Source organism: Daphnia carinata, chromosome 7 (genome assembly GCF_022539665.2).
Source record: "Daphnia carinata strain CSIRO-1 chromosome 7, CSIRO_AGI_Dcar_HiC_V3, whole genome shotgun sequence".
NCBI lineage: Eukaryota > Metazoa > Arthropoda > Branchiopoda > Diplostraca > Daphniidae > Daphnia > Daphnia carinata.
The window spans coordinates 5,222,876-5,241,684 of NC_081337.1; the positions used below are offsets into that span (position 1 = coordinate 5,222,876).

General features: G+C 42.3%; 5 protein-coding genes across 11 annotated transcripts; 2 read left to right on the forward strand and 3 right to left on the reverse strand.

Moving 5' to 3' along the window:
* Positions 1–389: 389 nt before the first annotated feature.
* On the reverse strand, positions 390–11,643 carry LOC130699214 (biotin--protein ligase-like). Of its 6 annotated transcripts, none has more exons than XM_059496050.1 (12): positions 11,626–11,643; positions 4,114–4,147; positions 3,901–4,052; positions 3,298–3,832; positions 2,933–3,229; positions 2,324–2,863; positions 1,997–2,167; positions 1,823–1,910; positions 1,624–1,764; positions 949–1,138; positions 651–855; positions 390–576 (listed from the first exon to the last, which is right to left on the reverse strand). In XM_059496050.1, exons 3-6 carry the CDS (start codon positions 4,014–4,016, stop codon positions 2,351–2,353), a joined length of 1,461 nt encoding a protein of 486 aa, XP_059352033.1. In that variant the 5' UTR covers positions 4,017–4,052; positions 4,114–4,147; positions 11,626–11,643; the 3' UTR covers positions 390–576; positions 651–855; positions 949–1,138; positions 1,624–1,764; positions 1,823–1,910; positions 1,997–2,167; positions 2,324–2,350. The 6 variants fall into 6 exon arrangements, with proteins under 6 accessions (XP_059352033.1, XP_057377498.1, XP_057377495.1 ...); XM_057521515.2 differs by lacking the exon at positions 11,626–11,643 and adding an exon at positions 5,292–5,411; XM_057521512.1 differs by lacking the exons at positions 4,114–4,147; positions 11,626–11,643 and adding an exon at positions 4,148–4,285 and having other exon boundaries at positions 1,624–1,761.
* Positions 4,191–5,393, reverse strand: LOC130699223 (smad nuclear-interacting protein 1-like). The gene has a single exon (XM_057521525.2). The coding sequence runs from the start codon at positions 5,239–5,241 to the stop codon at positions 4,279–4,281; it is 963 nt and encodes a 320-aa protein (XP_057377508.1). The 5' UTR covers positions 5,242–5,393; the 3' UTR covers positions 4,191–4,278.
* LOC130699220 (sulfotransferase 1B1-like) lies at positions 5,912–7,927 on the forward strand. Its single transcript, XM_057521521.2, has 7 exons — positions 5,912–6,191; positions 6,636–6,732; positions 6,803–6,956; positions 7,019–7,145; positions 7,209–7,303; positions 7,375–7,555; positions 7,656–7,927. The coding sequence occupies exons 1-7, from the start codon at positions 5,936–5,938 to the stop codon at positions 7,778–7,780; spliced, it is 1,035 nt and encodes a 344-aa protein (XP_057377504.1). The 5' UTR covers positions 5,912–5,935; the 3' UTR covers positions 7,781–7,927.
* LOC130699436 (uncharacterized) lies at positions 8,295–11,672 on the forward strand. Its single transcript, XM_059496329.1, has 13 exons — positions 8,295–8,574; positions 8,644–8,740; positions 8,816–8,969; positions 9,028–9,154; positions 9,227–9,321; positions 9,383–9,563; positions 9,631–9,755; positions 10,116–10,398; positions 10,459–10,555; positions 10,627–10,910; positions 10,970–11,064; positions 11,131–11,311; positions 11,377–11,672. The coding sequence occupies exons 1-13, from the start codon at positions 8,310–8,312 to the stop codon at positions 11,490–11,492; spliced, it is 2,100 nt and encodes a 699-aa protein (XP_059352312.1). The 5' UTR covers positions 8,295–8,309; the 3' UTR covers positions 11,493–11,672.
* A 305-nt stretch (positions 11,673–11,977) lies between these two features.
* LOC130699311 (uncharacterized) lies at positions 11,978–18,025 on the reverse strand. Of its 2 annotated transcripts, none has more exons than XM_057521647.2 (6): positions 17,461–18,025; positions 14,582–16,403; positions 13,889–14,497; positions 13,720–13,766; positions 13,069–13,201; positions 11,978–12,871 (listed from the first exon to the last, which is right to left on the reverse strand). In XM_057521647.2, exons 1-6 carry the CDS (start codon positions 17,705–17,707, stop codon positions 12,832–12,834), a joined length of 2,898 nt encoding a protein of 965 aa, XP_057377630.1. In that variant the 5' UTR covers positions 17,708–18,025; the 3' UTR covers positions 11,978–12,831. The 2 variants fall into 2 exon arrangements, with proteins under 2 accessions (XP_057377630.1, XP_057377629.1); XM_057521646.1 differs by having other exon boundaries at positions 14,582–16,406; positions 17,461–18,024.
* Between the last annotated feature and the right edge of the window lie 784 nt (positions 18,026–18,809).

The window sequence follows — 18,809 nt, forward strand, 5'->3', positions numbered from 1 at the left end:
CGTCCCACACTTTGTAGGCGTTATCACCTTCGTTGTCGATGGTGTAGTAATAACGATCAGTAAAATTCGATTTGATGGCTTCTTCTACAGCCCCTCGTAGATAATCAGATTGCAAAATAGTTAGACATCCAAGGAGAACTTGGCCACGATATCCTTTTGCCAGGACTCGCTCGTTAAACAACTTTACCACATTTGCACCTGCTTCAGCATAGTTTCGTATCGATTTGTCAAGCTTGGCATCAACATAAATTAGGGCTAGACGAGACGAGACGATCTCAGAACTACCCAAAAAGTCTATCATTTCCACGGCGTTCGTGGATGCTGAACAGCCCTCTCCAAGAGCTCCACACCTGTTATTCCGATTGGTTAATAACTGCAACAAACAGGTGCAATCACACGGAAAGCCATGATGGAATTGAACAGGACGTGTTCCTTCAAATTGCAAGTCGATTTCGATGCCATTTGCACCTTGTTCCAACGCCCATCTAACGGCACTCGGTGTATTGATCATATGAGCGATCACGTTAACCTGGGGCGAAGCCTTCACGTCACATTTTACGACGATAACCACGGCCACTAATGTTGAAAATATAAAAAACATACTGTTGAAATTCGCACAAGGAATCACGAAACGTATTAAACAAACTGACACCAGAATTAGCCTCGAGTTCTGTCCTTGTCCGGAATTAGTGGAGCTTCAAGCGGTTGACAACAACGTTTGGGGTTTCGACAAGGAGTTCACGCCACAAAAAAGTGCTGCAAATCGAGCGAATAATCGGCAAGGGGTGTTAGTTGAAGCAACTTCCTTTGGAAAGAGTGCTAACACTTAAAATGTACTTGGGGCGCTGGTTGTCTCTGTAATAGAAAAGCGGTTTTAATTGAAATTGTTAACCAACCAAAAGAGGGCGATGCCGGAACTTCCAAGGACATATGCGACGCCTGACGTACCTTTTGTACTGGATTACACACCTGTATTCCTGTGTTTTCATGAGCACGGTTTTCGTTTCAAATTTTGCCGTATCACATTGAATAGCCAATAGGAACGCCCGTTATCCATCCGAATCATTTCATTGTCGGCTCCTCCTCATAGTATCCGGCTTCTTGTACGTTATACTTCGGAAATTCCTACACAACATACCTAATAAAAAAAAAATTGGACATGCTGCATAACTGACTAGCGATTCAAAAGCAGAATGAAATGAGGCAGATTAAAGTCAGTTTTGCTGTGAAAATTAGAACTTTCGACAACAGATTTTGAAGGTTCTTCAGCAAGAGGGCGATAGGAAACCATCAGTAATATGTGAGGAAAACCTTTCACGAATTACATAACCAACAAAGAAAAACGAAAGATGTTAGTTCTGTTTGCAAAACAGCTGGAAACTAGTATCCTTCGCAATCACCACCACTCAACTAATGGCTTCTGCCAGGTCACTGTGCGACTGGTATTATAGAAAACATTGTAACACAACCGTGCTACCCCTTACGTTAAGCTAAGTTCGAGCAACTTGACAGAAAAAGTGTCAGTGCCAATAAGGTATTCTTTTTAATGTGCTAATGATGATGGGTGTCACTTCAACTCTTTAAAACGCTCGTAATATAAGAACATTTCCGACCGCGACTTACCTTTAAACTAATGGCAATTTACAGCTCCAACTTAACATGATGTGGTTGATGTTTACTTGTCCAAGATTGTTACTTGTCCAAGATTGCACAAATTCAAGATGCAATGGAAAAGTTGAAAGCAAGAACAGCTCCAGAATTCTACTACAAAATTTACTGGATTACTAATAGTCTGAACAAATTGAATGTCTAAGTTTCTCACCTCACGTGTCTCCTCTACTATTTTTACCGTCCTTTTCTGTGAAGATATGGAGAAATAAAGCAAATACATGATGCAACATTTCGTTCGTCTAGAAAATACCGAACAGACACCTATTTATTGGCATCGCCGATTTCATCAAGACACTGCAGGTCTGACGCAATTAATTATGTTTACCTTGATAATTTCCTTTTAAAAAATATAAATACGGCTAGAAGCTGCCCGTGTGTAGTGCCAATCACTGTTAATTCACGCTTACGTTAATTCGCGTCATGGCCATATTTAGCCTTTGCCAAGCGCCTTTGATTACTTCGTTTTTAGTGACAGGAAAGATGTATACTTGGAGATCTAAAAACAGATACATTATACATGAATCACTCCCATCAGAAGGCCCAGAAACTTGGGCAATAATACTGGGGCTATTTGACTATTTGGGCGGTTCTCTTACTGGAATTAACATTAACTTTCAAGTTTCACATGCCTTCTGAAGTTTCATTTACTTACGGGTACTCGCATTTCGGACAGACTGGTTTATCTCTGTGTTTTGGGGGCTATCAATCCATTTAGCATATCAAATGAATTGCCGTCTGGGTGCACTGTGATGCTTGGCCCCTCTCGAGGCTGTACACGAAGGAAACCAAACTCGTCGATGCCCACAATTTGGGCACGTACTATTTCATCATTAGCCGTTCGGACAGTCACCTCTGTTCCGTTGCCATGCAGCCAGTGTTGGTGATATAACGCCAAGACTTGATCCAATCGACCAGAATATATTAAAGTAACCAACTCCTCCAACTGATTGAAGACGGCAGCAAGGAAGTGCTCTAGTGAGAGCGGCCGAGTTTCTCCTGCTTGGCGAATGAGCTCATTCAGGCACAGTGTTGGTTTTTGATTGCTCAAATTCACTCCACAGCCAATTGTTGCAGTGACTTGTGAACCCATAATTGAAGTGGTTACCAGAATTCCACCAATTTTGATAGTCTTTCCTTCAGACTTATCTTGATAGCAGATATCGTTAGGCCACTTGATACCCAACGGCAAATCCTTTTGAAATTATGTGAAGTTATTCAGAATTTCTACTCCCACGCAATTTAATCCAATTGTTTCACGTACCTGACAATGTGGAAGTTTTTTGGCCGCTAACACTGTGGCCAGGGCTACAATGTGTTGAAAAATAGACAAGTGTCGTCCAAGTTCCGATTGCAGCGCGAACTGCATCCGCAAAGAGAACATAGCGCAACCTTCAGGACTCATCCAAACATTTCCACTCCGTCCTCTACCTTGGTTCTGGCGCCGTGCTACCACAACCAAACCATCGGGAAATGAGTCACTTCCTTCCAGAATTGAGTGGGTTGATTCAACCACGTCGAAATACAAGCAAGTTCGACCCAGGATTTTGGTTTTAAGCGTCTTTGTAACAGAGATAGACGACGATCAGCAAATTAACGATAGGTTAAACAAAAACTGCAATTACTTACATCAAAATAGTCACGATGATTGAACCTCGAGCTTATATTTCTTCGCACAATAATAGGCTGCTCTTGATTGTTCATGGGAAAAGACTTTTTGATTTCAAGTGTCATCATATCAGCCGATTGCCGGCCAAAGTTACGGAAAAAAGCTTCCTGATGATAAGGTTCAGCAATTAGATGGCCAACTATTTGCTGTAATTCGTTAGGTGGCCCTTCCGGATTATAAACTCGTGACTTAAAGCGGAAATGTTGTTCTAGGATAGGCGGGAGAGCTTCAGCAAAATCAAGCTTTTCAACAGGTGAGAGGAGCATGCCTTGGTCAGATGCGTACTTCACAAAGCCTTGCAATTGGCTTCCTGTAAGCCATTTTGGAGAGAAAGGATGTAAAGACAGACATTGTCCACCTTTGGCGAGATACTCTTCTAAGGGAATGCGTAAATCATCATCAGCCCACTCGGAAGCCAGAACTAAAAGGCTCGTGTTCCCCAACCATGCTTTTTTTGAACGAAAAGAGACGGCATCGAGTTGATAAAGGGCATAGCTGTCAATTAATATTAGAATTTAAAAATTGGGAAAAACTAAATACAAATAAACTAACAACTGCCATACCAATCCGGTTCTAGTATGGACTCGAAGAGTGCTCGATAATGCTGGAAAGCTTCCTTATCCTTCGCACATATAAGAATGTTAGGCGGTCTTAGGTGGTTGGCTGAAGACATCAGCATTTTCACAAATCTCACAGTCCCGGCAATTTTAGCTACCTATTAGCAATTCATGGTAAAACGAAGAAATTCTTGTAAACTGATTAATTTCACAACTTACGAAAAACTTGAAACAGATTGAAGGATGAAAATACCTGGAAACGAAAAAAAGAACCCTTAAAAACACGATAGTGTACCTTTCGCAGTAACATAAAGTGTGTATTGCGGCGTTAAGGGGGAGAAAAAGGGAAATTGTTATGATACAAAACACTGTTGGCCATCGATGTCACTGCCCTACTCCCATATCGTCCAAGCTAGCGTCTGTTTTACTTTCTTCGTGAAGGAGAACGTATTCGCGGGAGCTGAAACCAAACTTGACAACATCCTTCTCAAAGAGTTCCACGTAGCGTTTCGATTCAATTTTCTGGTTGTTCACAAAGGTACCATTCGCAGCTTCAAGATCAATTATGTATGGCCTGACAGTACGACCTGCAGTGCCATCTGGACGATCGTAGTTTACCAGCCGAAACTGGATCGCGGCATGTTGCTTCGAGCAAGAAGGATGGTCAATTGGAATATCAGCAACTTTGCGATCTCTGCCGATTAAGTAGGCGCTTTGACGGTGAAGGTACAATGTAGGTAAAGTCTCATCTCCCTTGAAGACGTAAAAACGCCACCGGCGCTTGGGAATTCTGGCTTCAGGTGGTTCACTGTATTTGACCACAACTCCATTAAAAACATTTTTCTCCTCTGTTAATTTGCCAGACAGCCCAAAATTAGGTTTTTGCTTTTCAACTGGTACTTCTTCCTCTGCTTCATCTTTGACTTGTTGGCCATACTGATAGTTGGCAGCTTCAGCATCTTCACTTCGAGGACTTTTTCGTCTAGGCTGCTTAAAAGGCCTAGATGTTCTATCTTCTCGGGGTGGTTGATCATAGTGTCTGGAAGATCCTTCTTTGGGGTGTGAATGTTTCATGCTTCTTTCATCATCACTAATTGGTTCTTTTTTTATTTTAACTGGAATCGGTGGGTCATTTCTCCATTTACTTTCTGAGTGGGGTAAACGTGAATCCTGTCTTCTGCTCTCCAATTTTTTGCTTCTTTCGTAGCTATCATTCCTTGCGTGATAAGCGTCACTTCGTGATGTTTTTCGTGGTGGGGAAGGATCACGATGTTCACGACGTCTATGAGACTTGCCTCTATCATGAGACCTCTTAGGACTCCTAGATTCTTCGTTGTGCTTTACCATGGCGAGTCAAATGAAACAAGACAAGATAAACACGTGTTCTCTTTAGTTACCTGAAAACTTTTACGCACTATCCAGAGTAATGAAACTGAATGGAATCAAAGCTTCAGTTAATAGCAGAACGAGATCAAACTTTTGTGTACTTGAATGCTTACAAACGCGTTAAAATGGTGTCGTTGAGTTTGGTAACTAGAGCGTTGCCAGATTTGCGCTTACAATCGCCACCTGTAAACCAAACACCTAGTTATTTATTTTTTAATAGAATACTCCTTCCTTAAGTCCTAATAAAAGTTAAGATTGTTTACCTTAAAACAGAAAATAGAAAACTTATTCATCCGGCATTGAGCATAAAGATTTTTTTCTTTTACATGGTTACAAATTGCCAATACGAAATTGATTTTCAGATTTAAAAAAATTAACACAAGCGACTGAAATTGAAATTGCTCATATTATTATTTGACAACGAATGCAGTACGACATTTTTGCAATCCGATAAGCTTATCTCGAATTTATCTTTAGTAAGCGCGTATTTTTCAAAACGACCGATGAGCAATAGAATTTCTGTGTACTACTTCTTTACGCTGCTAGAGTACTAGGTTTGAAACGGTACCTTTAAACTAGCGCAGGGGGTCGCTGTCGTTCAGCCTGTTGTTTTCTTTTCGCTCAGTCTAGCTTTCGCTTTTGGCCTGGACGTACAATGTTACACAACGAAGAAGTCTCGACGCCGAAATCAGTGGAAGATGAAATTCTTGCCGAATGGAACGTGGAATTTCGTAAAGTAGAGAAATCGCTGAATGGAGATTTTAAAGAACACTTCCCAAACGTCGATGGATTTGTAAGAAGCGAGCCCGGTGGTTTTTTTATGATGGACGAGTACTCGCACCACGCAGAAAAAATCTATCGTTTTCAACCAAGAAGTGACGACGTTTGGATCACAACCTTCCCAAAATGTGGTAATTACATTTTCTTTTATCTGTTTGGCTTTGAAAAATAGATCGTCATTTTGTTTGTAGTTGGTTATAAGAACAGACACGGCAATTCTAATGTCAAAATAGTTCACGAAGACTTTACGATATTTTACAAAAAAAGGGGCGTTAATGGGGGCTTTATTTCCCCATCCCTTTAAAAAAAAATTGTATTCGTATTTTGAATAACAACGTCAAATCATTCGTGATTTACGCGCCTTTTAAGTTAAGGAGCCCCTCCGCTATAGACTACCGCTGCCCTTAAATTCGTTGTTTCTAACTCAATAAGCTATTAAGGCTAGACTTCGAGGCAAATAGTTTACATGGCAACATGGCGTTTTTGCGCACCAAATTCGAACTACAGCAAAATAAAAGGAGGTGTTATCCATCCGTCGTCGAGAATGTTTAACCAGTTAATTTTGATCAATTCAGGAACAACATGGACGCAAGAATTGGTTTGGATGATCATGAACAACTGCGACAAGATGAAAGCGAAGGCGCCTATAATAATTCGATCACCATTTCTAGAGTAAGTATATTTTTCAAATAAATAGCTTAACGAGACGCTTCCGTTACTCAATTTCATGGCCCCATTTTAGATTTCCCTACATGTTGAGACCGGGAATCATGCCAGCAGAAATGACACAAATGATGCCCACTCTTGAAATGGTTGATGCAATGCCTTCACCAAGGGTCATTAAGAGCCACCTTCCATTTTTTCTTCTTCACCCAAAACTGTTGGATACTTGCAAAGTAATCATTATTTCTTCACCCTATTTCTAAAACACGAGCCTTGCAATAATGCACTTGTTTAGGTGGTTTACGTGGCCCGCAACCCAAAAGACGTAATGGTTTCATTTTTCTATCATCACCAACTAATGGACGTTCACGGATTTGAAGGGGACATTGAGAAATTCGCTCAATATTTTATGGACGATGAAAGTATGAAGTGTTGTACAATTCACTTAAGCGTATCATTTACTCATTATGTGATTTCAAATTCAGTCATGTTTTCCCCCTTTTTCCCTCACATTCTGGATGCGTGGAACAAACGCCATCATCCCAACATTCTTTTTCTTTTCTACGAAGATATGAAAAAGGTATCCTCTTATCACGATTACGGGCGTACACAGAGCATACAAGTAATGTTTTTTTTAATTTGAAAAAATAGGATCTACGCGGAGAAATTGAAAAGGTCGCCAAATTTCTCGGTCAATCGCTTTCGGAAGAGCAACTCACGGATTTGAGAGAACATTTACGCTTCGAGAACTGTGCAAAGAACGAGTCAATGAACATGGAAGTTGCCAAGCAATTTGGCAATATGAATAAAGATGGCCACTTTATACGCAAAGGTATTAAACGGTCTAACCACTAGAATTATAACTAAAGTAAATGAAACTATGTATGCCACTTACCTTCAACACTTAATTGCTGGTGCTTTTGTTGTCGCAGGCAAAACTGGCGATTGGAAAAACCATTTTGGTCCGGAGCTGAATAAGCGCATCGATGAGTGGATTGATAAAAACCTGAGCGGCACCGATCTCAAGTTTGTTACAGAACTTGAATTCCAAGATTGACCGCTTCACCACACCATAGTCTGCTGATTAGATGCGACATCATTTCTAAGGATTTGGATTGCCGTGAAAAGAAAAAAACGATTCATAAGCTTTTTTTTTATTGCTTTAAAAAAAAATGCATCAATTAAATATAGCGATAACTGTTAATCCCGCTTTGAAACTAAAATTTTATCGACTATTCATTTTGTCGAGAATTGGCAATCGCAAGAAAAAAAAAAGGCAATTTAAAGAGGAGCTGGTCGTTCAAACCGAATCGAAACCGATTGTTGCCCCGATCTCTAACACCAGCAGTTTAGTTTCGGTTTCCGACCCGATTGTTTTGGTTCTTGCCGACACGAGACCGAAACCGAAAATACAGTCACGTGTTGTCAAACCAACATTGACACTGATGAAACTTACCCGCAAGCAATCGCATTTCCGAGTGCTACTTCGACTGCTAGTTCTAAAAGAACACGGAACGAAATCGGGGTCGCGCGTCCCCTTCTGGCCGTTTCAGTTTGTTTTCCCACCCGGACTGCGCACGTTTAAAATGTTACGCGACGAAGAACGCTCGACGAATAGATCAGTTAAAGAAGATGAAATTCTCGCCGAATGGAACGTGAAATTTCGCAAGGTGGATCAATCTTTGAGTGGAAACTTGAAGGAACATTTCCCGAATTGTGCGGAGCATGGATTTGTAACGAGCGAACCGGGTGGCTTTTTCTTGATGGACGAGTATTCACGCCATGCAGAAAAAATCTATCGCTTTCAACCAAGAAGCGACGATGTGTGGGTGGTAACATTTCCCAGATGTGGTAATTATCTTTTCCTTTACTTTTACAACGACTTGTTCCATCTGGACGTCACATATCTCATTTATTTAGGGACAACATGGACGCAAGAACTGGTGTGGATGATCATGAATGACTGCGATAAAATTAGGGCAAAGGCACCTTTAATGGTTCGATCACCGTTCCTAGAGTATGTTTCTTTTTAGGATAATATTAATTAAACGTTTCCGTAATCAATCTGGCGATTCATTTTGCTCAATTTAAGATTACCATACATGTTGCCTTTCGACGCTACTTCACCAGAGATCAGAAACATGATGGTAACTCTTGAAACGATCGAGGAAATGCCTTCACCAAGAATTATCAAAAGCCACCTTCCGTTCTTCCTACTTCATCCCAAATTGCTGGATACTTGCAAGGTGAATAACTGCTTTAAAACAATTTTCTAAATTAAGACGTCCAATGTTTTCTGATCAGGTGGTATACGTGGCTCGCAATCCAAAAGACGTCATAGTTTCGTGTTTCTACCACCACCGGCTATTTGATTTCCACTATTTCGACGGAGACGTTGAGAAATTCGCACAATACTTCATGGATGGCGAAGGTAAAAAGGGATTTATATTATCATTTTCACCTTATCCTTTCAATTCATGTTCTGCTTCCATTCGTCCTTTAGTAATGTTCTCTCCATTTTTCCCGCACATCCTTGATGCCTGGAGTAAACGCCATCTTCCCAACATGCTCTTTCTTTTCTACGAAGACTTGAAAAAGGTAATTTACATTCACATCGTGCACGCAAATATAGATGAAGAAAAACAATGACGCAAAACAGGATTTACGCGGAGAAATTGAAAAGATAGCCAAGTTTCTCGGTAAATCGCTGGCGGAAGAGCAACTCGAGGATCTGAGAGAACACCTGCGCTTCGACAATTTTGCAAAGAACGAGTCTGTGAACATGGAACCAGCCAAGCAATTTGGGCGTTTCAATCCCGACGGCCACTTTGTACGCAAAGGTTGATTGTCTATCCAATATGGCAAGTAACAGACGAATTTCATATTTAACGGCTTACGTGTTTGCAGGAAAAACGGGCGATTGGAAAAATCATTTCAGTCCGGAGATGAATCAGCGCATCGATGAATGGATTGAAAAAAATCTGAATGGATGCGCAGATCTCAAGTTCGTAACCCAACTTGAATTCCAAGATTGATCTTCCCTATCCCCAAATACAGGTTCAATGTCAAATCATTCTCAAAAATGACTCGCATACGTTTAATGTAAATGCGACACTACAACGAACTTAAATCGCAAAACAAGCCTATCGCATTAGAACATTTCGACAATGAGAGAAAGGGCAATGTACTTTATTTAGCTGCTTACTATTTATGCAAAGTTTCCCTCAAATCAGAGATGAACGATATTTTCGTACGATTTATCTATTTCAAGATGACCCTTTAACCCCGGGTCCCATTTTTTATGTTTGCTTCCTTCCTTATCTTCTCGCTGCAAATAACAAACGTTGATAAGCAATTTTGGTGCATCGTACGATTTTTAAGTTGCCGTTTAGTCTTGGAACGAATTCGGATCAATCGGGAACTTACTTATTACTTCGCAAATGTCGCCCGGAAACGAAGAAGTGATCATGGCAACCACCAATATTAAATTTGAAGTGATTCCAAAAACCCTGACTCGTCCATTTAAAGAGCATTTCCCTAGTTATACCGAAGGGTTGACCAGAGGCGATCCAGGTGGATTTGTTTTGACTCCAGAATACGCCAAACACGCGGATCAGCTGCGCAACTTTCAACCCAGAAATGACGACGTTTGGATAGTTACTTTCCCGAAATGCGGTAAGTAGTTTTTTTTTTTCCAATAAAAAAAAATTAATTGCAGCGAGGTATTGCGTTTAGGAACAACATGGACACAGGAATTGGTGTGGATGGTAATGAACGAATGCGACGAGGAGGCTGGAAAACAGCCGTTGACGATACGATCTCCTTTCCTAGAGTACGTGCTATATGCCTTTCTAATTATTGTGCGTCCAATTAAGAACATCCCGTGCTTGTTACCGTGGTCAGATTTCCTTATCTAACACCAGCACAAGCCGTAAACGAGCCACTGGAATTGAATAAAATGGTGCCAGTTAAAGCGATTGAAACGATGCCTTCGCCTCGACTCATCAAGACGCACCTGCCTCTATATCTACTTCACCCAAAGCTGCTCGATACCAGCAAGGTAGTCTACGTGGTGCGCAATCCAAAGGACGTCATCGTTTCCTACTTTTACCACCATCGGCTCATCAAATTCCAGAATTATACGGGAACGCTAGAAGACTTTGCTCAGTATTTCATGGACGATGAAGGTATGGATTATTCAATTTCAAATTGAAAAAAAACGTAACGTACTTGTTGATGGCTCTAGTTTTTTACGCGCCCTTCTTCCCTCACGCGTTGGAGGCATGGGCTCAACGTCATCATCCCAACATGCTCTTTCTTTTCTACGAGGACATGAATCACGTAACAGATTTCTCTTGATCCTGCATTCTACCATTTTGTGCTTTAATTGGAGGTAATCAATGACAGAACCTGAGGGGAGAAATTGAACGTGTTGCTGCTTTTCTTGGCAAAACCCTAACGGGCGAACAGCTGGCCAGACTTGTTGCCCATCTTCGTTTCGAAACGTTTGGGAAAAACGATGCAGTCAATTTCGAAGCCAGCAAGAAAATGGGTTTTATGAACCCTGAAGGCCGTTTCATTCGTAAAGGTACGATTGTTCCAATAACTTAAACGTACCCATTTAGAGAAAACGTAAAATTTCTTTTGCTACAGGGCAAATAGGAGACTGGAAAAATCATTTCAGTGCAGAATTGAACGAACGCATCGACCAGTGGATAGAGAAACATCTAGCTGGAACCGATTTAAAATTCACTACACAATTAGAATGACTTTCGTTCTGAAACTGGATGACGAGAGGTTGGTAAAAGAACACTGCCCTTATTTTCTAATTGGACTTTTCGATTTAAAATTTCGCCTATTTGGTGCTTTCTATCTACTAGAAATTACATTGTTTTTACTTACGTATGATCCAGTGGCTGTTGATTCAATACACTTAATTATTTTCACCACCTGGTGCACAACATTCAGACGTCATGTTGTGGCTAGTCTGGACCAAACTGAAAATGAAAATTCGTCTGCACTTTCTAGTAAAATCGATAGATGGCGATGAAGGTAAGGCCATCCTAGAAAAGGTACAAAAGAATAACACAAAACTGGACGAAACCGGTGAACCAGGTGTATCGAAGACAATTTTCACGGACAAAATTTGAAAAAAACAAAAACAAAAAAAAAAAAAAAAACTATTTGAAAACATTCCATAATGAAATTGAAGATATGCCTTCGGCGTTTTTCGCATGTAAATAACCAGTCGCTATCTTTTTGATAGATGGTTTATTCAAATGCGAGTTCATTTCCCATTCATCTTGCAGGTTCACTTATGCAAATGATGCCAAAAAAAACAAACAATAATGGATAACAAAACACTGGGGGACATAGGAAACGAAAACAAGAAAACATTGTGATTCAATATAACAGGTTACACATATATAAATTAACCATTATGAACGATTGCCTTCTAAAGTAGGGCGTTGTCCAATATGTTTAATAACATCTTATGGATTTCCAATATATAATATTTATTTTTTAAAAGAAAGTTAAAAAAAAAAAAAAAAACACTTGTTGGAAGGGAGCCAAACCTCTTCTTAATTGACGCCAGATGGACTTTTAATTAAAACCCCAACACCTAACAAAATTGATGCAGTTAATGCGGAGGGCAAGTTTTAGTGACGAAATAAAACTATTCATAACAGAAACTTGATCATTGAAAAGGGACAACGTAACAAGAGTCTTATTTCACGAGTGTTGCGAACCGAAACCAATTCCAACAAACAATGGGTAGACATTAAGCGATAAGAGTTAAAATGAGAAATAATTGAATATTATAGTGCACCTGTAGTATACACTGGTACAGGTGAGCCGCCTGCGTGTATAATGTTTTAACCGTGTACGCGCTTCGTCTTTTCAGATTTATTGCCACGTATTATCTTGTCATTTTTGTTGTTGTTGTTTTTTTCGTTAGTTCCCAGAGACTAGACGACTATAAGATATGTACAGTGTCTGATGCAACACATTTTCATTTCGTGAGCGTGAAAATTGTTAGCGAACCGTGCCGTCGAGGGCCCTCACCATTTCACTTTCTCTCTAACAAATCTTCGTTTTTGCGGCACGTCATTCGACTCGGTCGAGTTCATCACACGACTTGGATTTGCTTCGGTCCACAATCCAAACAAATAAGAGAGAAACAAAGCAAAAAAAAAAAATAAAAATAAAAATGGATTAAATTTAATTTTAGAAACAAAAATTACGACGATGCTACTGTGCGGTGCAACGTGAAAGTGGCTCTACACCGTCTCTTGTAAAACAATCTTTCGGTAATTGAGAAAGCGCGTGTTCGATGGTACATACCTTCTGTTGGCAGTGTCCCGGCGCGCAGCGTGAACCACGACGTGACCGTTGCGAATAGATTTGAAAACGGCGATGGCCTCGGCGTGCGACAGGCCCTGCAGAGGCGTTCCGTTTACCGCCAGGATCTCATCGCCTGCGTTTACATACACAAGAAGGACCATCATGATGAAAACATAAACTACGCAACATAAGTTTTTTTTTTTTTTTTTTTTTTCAGAGAGTTGAAATCGTAAAGATGTGGAAAAAAATAAATAAAATAAAACAAACACATAAAACATGGGAAATTAACTGGGCGTTAGTTACAGTTTGTATCTTTTTTTCGGTTATTGTTCTTTTTTTTTTTTTCTAGATTTTTTTGTTGTTGTTGTGGATCTTCGAAAAGAAAAAAAAAATAGAGGCAACGTAAAAGAAGTTTTTGCCGAAGGCCGCCGCCGGTGTATAACAAACAAAACGGGCGGTGATGGTCGAACGAAATATTACCAACTATAAAGCTGGGCGCTAACCACAGGGAGGAAAAAAAAAAAAAAAGGCCCGTTTTGAAAATGCTTTTCAAATTGAGATTAACAACAGCCACAAATTCTAAGGCAATAACACAAAAAGAAATGAAGAAGAAAGCAATAGAAAAAAAAATAAACGAGTGCAGTTTTATACCTTCTCTTAGTGTGCCTTCCTCGGCTGCTTGTCCACTTGGAAAAATGCTAACAGAGATTTGAAAAAAAAAAAAAAAAAAAAAAAGACATTTAAATAAAACATTTCCTCGTGAATCTCATTAGAACGAATAGAGAAATAAAAAAAAGAAATGTCGAACTATTTATAATACGTTTTGACGTAGATGCCCATGGATCCCTTTGGCGAGTCCCGTCCGCCGACGACGCTGAAGCCGAGGCTCTTCTTGCCCGCCCCTTTCTCGTACGTGATGGTGTAGATAAAGAGTGACAACGATTTGGGTCGTCTTGAGCCCATTTCACCTGCCGACGTCGAAGTGCCGGACGGAGTCGTCGTCGACGTCGTTTCCCCCGTCCCGCTTAGCGGGCCCATCGATTTGCGCTGTGGGTGGGCTGACCGCGAACGACGCTGATGCGGCGTCTTATTTCGGACCTTCGTCGCATCACCTTGCGTCAGCTTGTGGATCGAGGCCAAGGCTGGAGAAGACCGGACGCTTGGGTCGTAATAACGAGGCGGTGAAGGTGAGGACACTCGTGGAATGGGAGTCGGCGACGGACTGTTGTCCGCCGTATCCGGACCGCTCTCGTCCGTCGTCGAACGACCCCTACCGTTGGCCGCCGTTTCCCCACCGCATCGAGCAATGACGATGTCCACTTCTCTGGGAGCATTTTGAAGAATATCGCGCGCTTCTTGCAGTCCGACGCCTCGCAGTCGACAGCCATTTACATTAATGATTTCATCGCCGATTTGAAGTCGGCCATCCCTGAAATAATTAAACATTTGTTTGTTTGTTTGTTTTTTTCTCAATTGTAATAAACAAAAATTGAAAGGTGAAAACGAGACTCACCTGTGGGCTAAAGCTCCCGGCTCAATTCCAGCAATGACGTAGCCGACCGATCCGGAATCGGGACTGGGTTTCTTCTTGATATAGATGCCCAGTTCGCCCGTCTCGCCTTTGACTAGTCGCAACATTTTGAATTGACGTTGCGGTTGTTGTTGTGGCGCTTGTTGCTGCTGTTGCGTGTGATAGTGTGGCGCGTAAGCAAACGATGACGAAGGACGTGGTGGTTGCTGATTGATTTGCTGGACGGCGTATCCCGGTGGTAGAGAAGACGCCATCATCCCGTGATCCGTGCCATCGCCAAGCGTTCCATTGCCGATTTCCATCAACACAGTAGGCTGCAGCCATTTCTTACGATCGAGGGACGACGAACGGGCGTAGCGGCTGGCCAGCGCAGAGTCCCCAATGACGGGCAAGTGCCTAGGACTTCGCGATCCACCCGTTTCTAAGGATCTCAATTGAGCCACGCCAAACATGACGCTCGGCTCCTTGCGCGCGATCGATTGTTTCAACGTGTCCGCTTGTTGATTGTTGCAACGGCAATTGCAACATCTCTGTTGATGCTGGCCCACTCTCGCTGCACCGTCCACCACGTCGTAATGCTCGTCCAACGAAAACGCATCGCCCTGATCCATCGATCGGTTCATCGTCGGTGTGGGTGTAGGGCGAGACCGGTTCGCTTCCGGCTCTTGTTCCGCTGGCTTCAAAGACGAAACAAACGAAACGTGAATGCTACTCGCTGGATCGGGCTTGCCAATGTCCGCTGACGTCCGTCTTGGCGACTCGTATCCGTTGCGAGTGGAATCGCTTTCATATCCGCTCTCCTCCGACCGGTGACTGTTGGCCGACGAAGTTTGTTGCGTCGCTTCCGCCGCTGATAGCGGCAACGCTGCTAACGAGAAACTGCGCTTCCTGCGCACTAATTTAAACGCATCCTCCTGCTGACTGTGCCTGACACTGACGACGCTCCGATAGCGGATCGAGGCCAGCTGAAGATCCGGATGAGAAGACTGGCGAGCAGCTTCTTGCATCAAATCATCGCAACTGGCCGTCGTGTTGGCGTTCAATTCCGTGCCGAACTTTGAGCAAGTAGCCGGATGTGTGACGTCCGCGCTGGCCGTCTCCACCTCAGCCTCGCAGCTGGACGACAACAGAGGCCGATGAAGGCGCGAACGAATGAAAGAATAAGGGAAATGGCTCTTCTTGCTGACCGTGCCTGCCACGTCCGGCTGCATGTGGCCCATGACGCTCGACGCGGACACGTTCTCCAAGCTGACGGAGCGATTAGGTAGCGGCATCAAGCGGTTGCTGGGCGTGCCACTGATGCTACTCTCTCGAATCAAGATGCTTTTCTTTTGCGCTTCTTGAATCACGTCCGGCGTGGCAGCCAACAATTGGGCCAGCATCAACGGATGCGCGGCCTCTTGGTGCTGGGCTGCGTGTTGCATGGCCGGATCGGCACGTGCCGAAGGTTTGGACGAGCGCAAAAACAAGTTACGAAGCGATTCGACCCGACTAACTCGTCTCTTGGCGCCCGTCTTGTTATTGACGACGGCCGGTCTGCATCGCTGCTGTTGTTGCTGCAGCAATTTCTTGCCGCTCGTCGCAGGGGCCACGCCCTCGCACGACTGACCGAACGCATTTTCGGCTAAAAGTGCCGTTGGTGACGAACATGTCGGCACCGGTTCGACCGGTCCGTCTCCTTGTTGCTGCTGCTGTCCATCCATCAAAGGAGTCGAATCGCTGACGTTTGCTGACGGCTGATTCACCACTTTCTTATTCTGCTCCCACTTGCGACCGACCTTCTTGCCCCATGTCGATGGCCCACCTACTTAAACACACACACACACAAAAAAAAAATCAGAGTGTTGTGAGACACGAAAATGAAATGCATCAAATATTTCTTTTTTTTTTTTTTTTAAGGCCGGCCTTGTCGATTCAAGCGAAACCGATAAGTAAGAACACGCAAGGCACGCGATTCAATCTCTGTCATTGGCGTTCGTTCTGATGTCAAACGCCTATTGTTGCGATATACAGACAGAAATAGAACGGACCCAGATTAACAGCTTGCATTCTTCTCGGCAAAGACTTTCTCTCTTTCAAGTTCGTTTTTTTTTTTTTTTTTTTTTAAAAAAAAAAAAAAAAAAGAATCGGTTTGTTTTTTTGTTGTTGTTACGGGGCGAAAGTGATGGTTATCGTTTAAGTGCGTTCTTCTATTTCCAAGGATGGTCGCAATAAACTTCTTGCGCATCTCTCGCTTATTACACACAAGAGAGGCAATCAAACACGGTCGATGCTCAGGCTGATGACTTGGCCCTTTTAAAATATTTTGTCACCATTTCTTTCTTTTTATTCTATTTGAAAATGTGAATCACGCACGACGTGTTGTCGTGATTACTAAATGCACCGTGAAACGGCAATCACACAACGATGGTCGTACTTTTATTTGACTTTTAGCCGTTCGTTTTTTTGTTTTTTTTTCGCTTCTCTTCGACCGTGCGGATATTTGGACAGTTCGTGAGTTTATCACGGAAAGAAAAATGGCGTTCGAAATGAAAGTTGTCGAGTCACAACACTGATACCTAGACGTTTTGTCTTCTTCGCCAAGACATCCTTTTCTTGACTACCTACTTGTTTCTTTTTGAGTTTCTGTCGATTGTAAAATGAAAGGAGAAAACAGAAAAAATAAAAAAAAAACGTAGAGCCAACAGATGAGCAAGACGAGAAAAGGAATGCGTTTTCAAAAAACATTCACGTCAAACAGGCTGGAAACTAAAACGAGATAAGCTAATACATCCCGCACGAAAAACAATCAAACGTGAACGGTGAAATCGAGCACACAAAACGGAAGAAAAAAAAAAAAAAAAAAATACCAAATAACTGACCTTTGCTCTTGTGGGCTTTTGGCGAATTGATGACGACGATGGCCGGCACAGCTTTGACGGTTTGATAGTTGTTGTCATCCAAAGTTTCACGTTCGCTCCGGCCGCTGACACTCAACTGGTCGCCATCAGTTCCGCTGCCTGTCGATTCCATCGAAATTAACAGCGCCGCCGCTTCTGGACCTCCCGTGCTATTCGTCTCGTGCAATTGCGGGTGCTGGCCATCCGTCCGTCTCCGGAAGAGCCTCATCTTTTTTCTTCTTTTTTTTTTTTTTTTTCGGTTTGTGGTTTTTGGTGCGAAAATCAAGGTTCACTGCATCGAAATGTCACAACCAACCGGGGGTAATGATGAGGTCAAGTTGACTGGGACAATGGCAATTCTGGCAATCACAAATGAAATTCGGTGAAGGTTGTTGATAGTCAAACAGGAAATAAAAAAAAAAAAAGGCCTTCCAACTTATTTTCAAATCATTTGAAACAATGCAAGGGCGAAAAGAGCCTCTCTAGAAATCCAAAAACGAACAGAGGGAAAACAATAAAAAATCACGAAAAAACGACACGAACGGAACGGTGCGACTGCTCGGCACGAACGAGCCACCCGTACTGATGCACGCGTGTTTTCGTCAGTCGTCACCGCGCTCCCCGTCCCTGTGTGTGATTTCTTTTTCCCATTCCTTCAAGTGGCACAGGTACACTCACACGCTGACAGATACCACAAAAAAAAAAAAAAAAAAAAAACTTTTAAAAACAAAACAAAAAAAAAAAATACATACAGAAGAAACACGGGGTGGGTAGACACCTTCAACACCATCGAACCAAAGAACTTTTATTAATTCCCCCTTCCTTGCTTTTTTTTTTTTTTTTTTTTACTTGTAGGAGGAGAAACTGAACCGAATGATGTCGGTGGATTAAGGTTACGAACCGAATGTTTTAAAAAAAAAAAAAATCGGAGCAAGTCAAAAAGACCCCAGCATGCACACGACCTATTCCGCCCGGCAACAGCCAAATGATTCGTGTACACGAGTAACGAGTACCTTTCTCTCGTGATGCAAACCATTTCTTTTTTCTTTTTAGATATGCTAATGGCATTATAGAGGATGGCACAATAGAACATAGGAATAAAAAATCAAATATGAAACTGGTTGTACCACCGTAGACAAGAGAAAGGGAATGGGGCAGTCCAGGTGCCATTTTGCCACGTGAACTGAACGCAATGGCGTTCGAACGCCAGTGGACCGCGTTGACTTGTGCGGAGCATCGCTCAATGCTCCGATGGCGTGAGAGAATGCTTCTGGGTCTACGCACACAACACCAAACTTACACACACACACACACACACAAATGGATGAGCA

What these genes read in the sequence shown, in the direction of transcription:
- LOC130699214 (XM_057521512.1), bottom strand. Translation starts at nt 4,204, where the DNA reads ATGTTACTGCGAAAGGTACACTATCGTGTTTTTAAGGGTTCTTTTTTT. An exon ending in GTTCTTTTTTTCGTTTCCAG is followed by an intron (nt 4,053 to 4,147) that starts GTATTTTCATCC and finishes AATTGCTAATAG; the next exon opens with GTAGCTAAAATTGCCGGGAC. An exon ending in ATCATCGTGACTATTTTGAT is followed by an intron (nt 3,230 to 3,297) that starts GTAAGTAATTGC and finishes TCTGTTACAAAG; the next exon opens with ACGCTTAAAACCAAAATCCT.
- LOC130699223 (XM_057521525.2), bottom strand. Translation starts at nt 5,241, where the DNA reads ATGGTAAAGCACAACGAAGAATCTAGGAGTCCTAAGAGGTCTCATGAT.
- LOC130699220 (XM_057521521.2), top strand. Translation starts at nt 5,936, where the DNA reads ATGTTACACAACGAAGAAGTCTCGACGCCGAAATCAGTGGAAGATGAA. An exon ending in ATTCGATCACCATTTCTAGA is followed by an intron (nt 6,733 to 6,802) that starts GTAAGTATATTT and finishes GCCCCATTTTAG; the next exon opens with ATTTCCCTACATGTTGAGAC. An exon ending in AACTGTTGGATACTTGCAAA is followed by an intron (nt 6,957 to 7,018) that starts GTAATCATTATT and finishes GCACTTGTTTAG; the next exon opens with GTGGTTTACGTGGCCCGCAA.
- LOC130699436 (XM_059496329.1), top strand. Translation starts at nt 8,310, where the DNA reads ATGTTACGCGACGAAGAACGCTCGACGAATAGATCAGTTAAAGAAGAT. An exon ending in GGTAACATTTCCCAGATGTG is followed by an intron (nt 8,575 to 8,643) that starts GTAATTATCTTT and finishes TCATTTATTTAG; the next exon opens with GGACAACATGGACGCAAGAA. An exon ending in TCTACGAGGACATGAATCAC is followed by an intron (nt 11,065 to 11,130) that starts GTAACAGATTTC and finishes AATCAATGACAG; the next exon opens with AACCTGAGGGGAGAAATTGA.
- LOC130699311 (XM_057521646.1), bottom strand. Translation starts at nt 17,707, where the DNA reads ATGAGGCTCTTCCGGAGACGGACGGATGGCCAGCACCCGCAATTGCAC. An exon ending in AAAAGCCCACAAGAGCAAAG is followed by an intron (nt 16,407 to 17,460) that starts GTCAGTTATTTG and finishes TGTGTGTTTAAG; the next exon opens with TAGGTGGGCCATCGACATGG. An exon ending in CGGGACACTGCCAACAGAAG is followed by an intron (nt 12,872 to 13,068) that starts GTATGTACCATC and finishes TGTGGACCGAAG; the next exon opens with CAAATCCAAGTCGTGTGATG.